At 37.6% G+C, this 3,708-nt stretch overlaps 1 protein-coding gene across 1 annotated transcript; it reads left to right on the top strand.

The window, feature by feature from the left end:
* The first annotated feature begins 382 nt into the window (after window positions 1–382).
* On the top strand, window positions 383–1,748 carry LOC142178393 (uncharacterized). Its single transcript, XM_075247733.1, has 2 exons — window positions 383–642; window positions 980–1,748. Exons 1-2 carry the CDS (start codon window positions 383–385, stop codon window positions 1,746–1,748), a joined length of 1,029 nt encoding a protein of 342 aa, XP_075103834.1.
* The last annotated feature ends 1,960 nt before the right edge of the window (window positions 1,749–3,708 follow it).

A 3,708-nucleotide genomic window follows, 5' to 3' on the forward strand; every position in this document is an offset into this window, starting at 1 on the left:
TATTATCTGTGCACAAGTTGTGTAGATAACTCAAGCAATATGTTTAAATTCACTCCCTCTTCATGTTTCCTTCTGCAAGGCCCTTCAATGAAGAGCCCAATGGAGATTGGTAAAGAGGAAAGAGGCTTCTACATTCTCAGATCCAGACATGCATCAATAGTGTCTAAGATTTCACCTAAGTTTAGAAGAGTTTTTATTCCAAGAAGGAATTCTGTTTCCAATCATGGTTTACGATCGTATTTTAGTTTTTCTGATTCAAGTGTAAAGGAAAAGTTGTGGCACTACAGATTAGGCCATATGCCCCTTAGCAATATGAAAAATGTTTCATCAGTTTTTATATCCAACTGTTCTAAATTTTCCACTCCATGTGTTATTTTTTCCTATGGCAAGGCAATCCAAATTTCCTTTTCCCTCTAGTTCTATTTCTAGCAAGAAAGTGTTTGAATTAATTCATGTGGATACCTGGGGACCATACAATGGTGCTACATATGATGGTTTTAAGTATTTTCTTACAATTGCTGATGATTTCAGTAGAGGGACATGGACTTATCTACTAACCAACAAATCCAATGTATTCACTATTCTAAAAGGCTTTCTAGCCATGGTAGAAAGGCAATTTAACAGCAAGGTCAAAATTATAAGGTCAGATAATGCCTTTGAACATTCAATCAGAATTTTTTTAGTCACAAGGTATTATTCATCAAACCACTTGTGTGTCCACCCCACAACAAAATGAAGTCGTGGAGAGAAAGCACAAGCATCTATTAGAGACATCTAGAGCCTTGTTATACCAATCACACCTACCTGTATCACACTGGGGTGACTGCCTTCTTACAGCAACCTATTTGATCAACAGGTTTCCTTTAAGTGTTTTAAAATTTAAAACTCCTTATGAAGTTCTCTTTAAAAGCAAGCCAAATTACTCTAACCTTATATACTTTGGGTGTTTGTCTTTTGCTTCTACTCTCTCAAATCATAGAACTAAGTTTGAACCAAGGGCTACTCCTTGTGTGTTCTTAGGTTATCCTCATGAAAAGAAGGGTTACAAAGTGTTGAAGCTCAAAAATTTAAAGCCCTTCATTTCTAGAGATGTTGTATTTCATGAAGAATTCTTTCCATTTGCTTCTATTAAGTCTAATTCTTCTTCTGATGTTTCTTTACCCACTGCTAAAGTTAGTCTAAGTAATCAGAATCCTGAAGTTTCACCCTTTGCTACCAGACCTCATACTGAAGTTTCCCAAGAGCCTACTGAATCATCAATTGATTTATGTTCTTCTCATATTTCTTCAATTCATCCTAGCACACATATTTCCTCTAGCTCTTCTTCTAAGTTCTTTCCAGATTCTCCAGTATTATCTAGTCAATCACATACATCTTTACCTGCTTTTTCTTCTCTAAATTCTGATCCTATGATGGATGTTCTTATTAGGAAGTCTACCAGACCACACACAACTCTATCTTATCTCAAGGATTATATCTGTAATGCACTCCAACTCACAGATGTTAGCAACTCTTGCTTTCTCACACCTGTTACACCCACTTGTATATCTTTCAGTGAACTATCTTCTACTAAACAACACATGCTAAATACACTGTCCAATATACAAGAACCTCTCAACTATTTACAGGCAGCACATCACCCAAGGTGGAAAGAAACAATGGACAAAGAAATTGAGGCTCTTGAACTTAATAAGACTTGGGGAGTGGTTGAATTACTACCTGGGAGGAAAGCTTTACCATGCAAATGAGTTTAAAAGGTTAAACAACATTCAGATGGTAGTGTGGAAAGACTAAATGAAAGATTAGTCATTAGAGGAGACATACAGAAAGAGGGCATAAACTTCAATGAAACTTTTTCACCCGTGGTGAAAATGATCACAATCAGATACATATTGGCCACTGCAGTAACGAAAGGATAGGGTGTATACCAACTAGATGTGAATAACGATTTCCTACATGGAGACCTAAATGAAGAAGTGTACATGAAATTTCCATCTGGGATTGTACCTCCTTCACATACTCATGCATGCAAGTTAACGAAATCGCTTTATGGGCTATGACAAGCATCTCGACAGTGGTATGCAAAACTTACAGCTGCTTTGAACTTTAAGGGATTCACTCACTCGTTAAATGACTATTCCCTGTTCTTTAAAAAGTTAAATTCTTACATTTCTATAGTGGTTATCTATGTGGATGATATACTCTTGACAGGAAATGACAGTGCAGAATTACATGCATTGAAAGAATTTCTCAATCAAGAATTCAGAATTAAAGATCTTGGGGACATACATTTTTTTCTAGGGATGGAAGTTATCCGAGAAACTGATTGACTCATCCTTTCTCAGCGTAAATTCACTTTAGACCTTCTCCAAGAATTTGACTCCCTCTATTTGCCACATGTTTCTTCTCCATTTGATTCATCTACTCGTCTGTCTACTCAAATAGGGAAACCGGTAAAGGGTCCCACCTTGTATCGTCATCTCCTTGGAAAACTTAACTACCTCACTCACACCCGACCAGACTTGTCCTTCACGGTCCAGCACCTCAGCCAGTACATGCAGGACCCAAGACAACCACACCTAGATGCATCATTTCGTGTGCTTTGCTATTTTCTCAAAGATCCTGGGCTTGAGCTCTTTATGTCTTCTTCCTCATCATTCAAGATCCTAGCCTTTTGTGATTCTGATTGGGCAACCTGCCCGGACTCGAGGAAGTCGGTGAGTAGTTTTTACATTTCCCTCGGCACCTCTCCGATCTCTTGGAAATCCAAGAAGCAAACTTCAATCTCACTTAGTTCGGCCGAGGCAGAATACAGATCTATGAGGCGAGTGATCGCAGAGCTTACATGATTGGTTCGTCTTTTTGAAGATCTGTCAATTCCTATTTCTCTTCCAGTCACCCTTCACTTCGACAGCCAAACAGCAATTCACATAGCGAAAAATCCCGTTTTTCATGAACGGACGAAGCATGTTGAAATCAATTGTCATTTTGTGCGAGAACAATATCTACCAGGGCTAATTTCATTATCTTTTGTTCGATCTTCTGCCCAGTTGGCAGATCTCTTCACAAAACCACTCACATGACCTCTTCATCGTGATTTATTGGGCAAGTTGGGTGTGTTTCCTTCCCCCTCCAACTTGAGGTGGGGTGTTGGAGATGAGGGGAGGGGGAGGAGGAGTGTTGGAGAGATGAAGGTTTGCACAAAAATGTCTAGGATTTTCTAATTATAAAGTACAATTACTACATTGTTCCAGAATATTCCTATAGTGCTCAGCACATTACACCATGTATTTTAATTATTTATTTTTATTACTACATTGTTCCAAAATATTCCCATAGTGCTCAGCACATTACACCATGTATTTTAATTATTTCTTTGTTCCTTGTATTTATTTTATGTACAACTTTATACTAGCTAATAGGACATTGCCACTTGGTAATATAGCATGTAGTCCTAGATTCATTTCTTTTGTATATAATCCTAGGTATGTACGGTGACTAAACACATTTTTATTGTATTTACAAAGAATGAAATCTTCAAAATCATTCTCTCATTTTGTCACAACTTAATCACAAAAACCAGTGCAAAAACGTAATGTAATACAGAAAAAGAAAAGAAAAGATGGACATTACCTTGATTTTGGTGTAAATTTGGTCGATGAATTGGGAAAGAACAAGGGGGAGGAGAGAAAAGGGTCTTGTTGGATA

This window comes from Nicotiana tabacum, chromosome 24 (genome assembly GCF_000715075.1).
Source record: "Nicotiana tabacum cultivar K326 chromosome 24, ASM71507v2, whole genome shotgun sequence".
Taxonomy (NCBI): Eukaryota; Viridiplantae; Streptophyta; class Magnoliopsida; order Solanales; family Solanaceae; genus Nicotiana; species Nicotiana tabacum.

Excerpts from the sequence above, each read along its gene's own strand:
- LOC142178393 (XM_075247733.1), top strand. The coding sequence starts at position 383 with ATGGCAAGGCAATCCAAATTTCCTTTTCCCTCTAGTTCTATTTCTAGC. Across the intron at positions 643-979 it reads AGCAAGGTCAAAATTATAAG|AACTAAGTTTGAACCAAGGG; the intron begins GTCAGATAATGC and ends CTCAAATCATAG.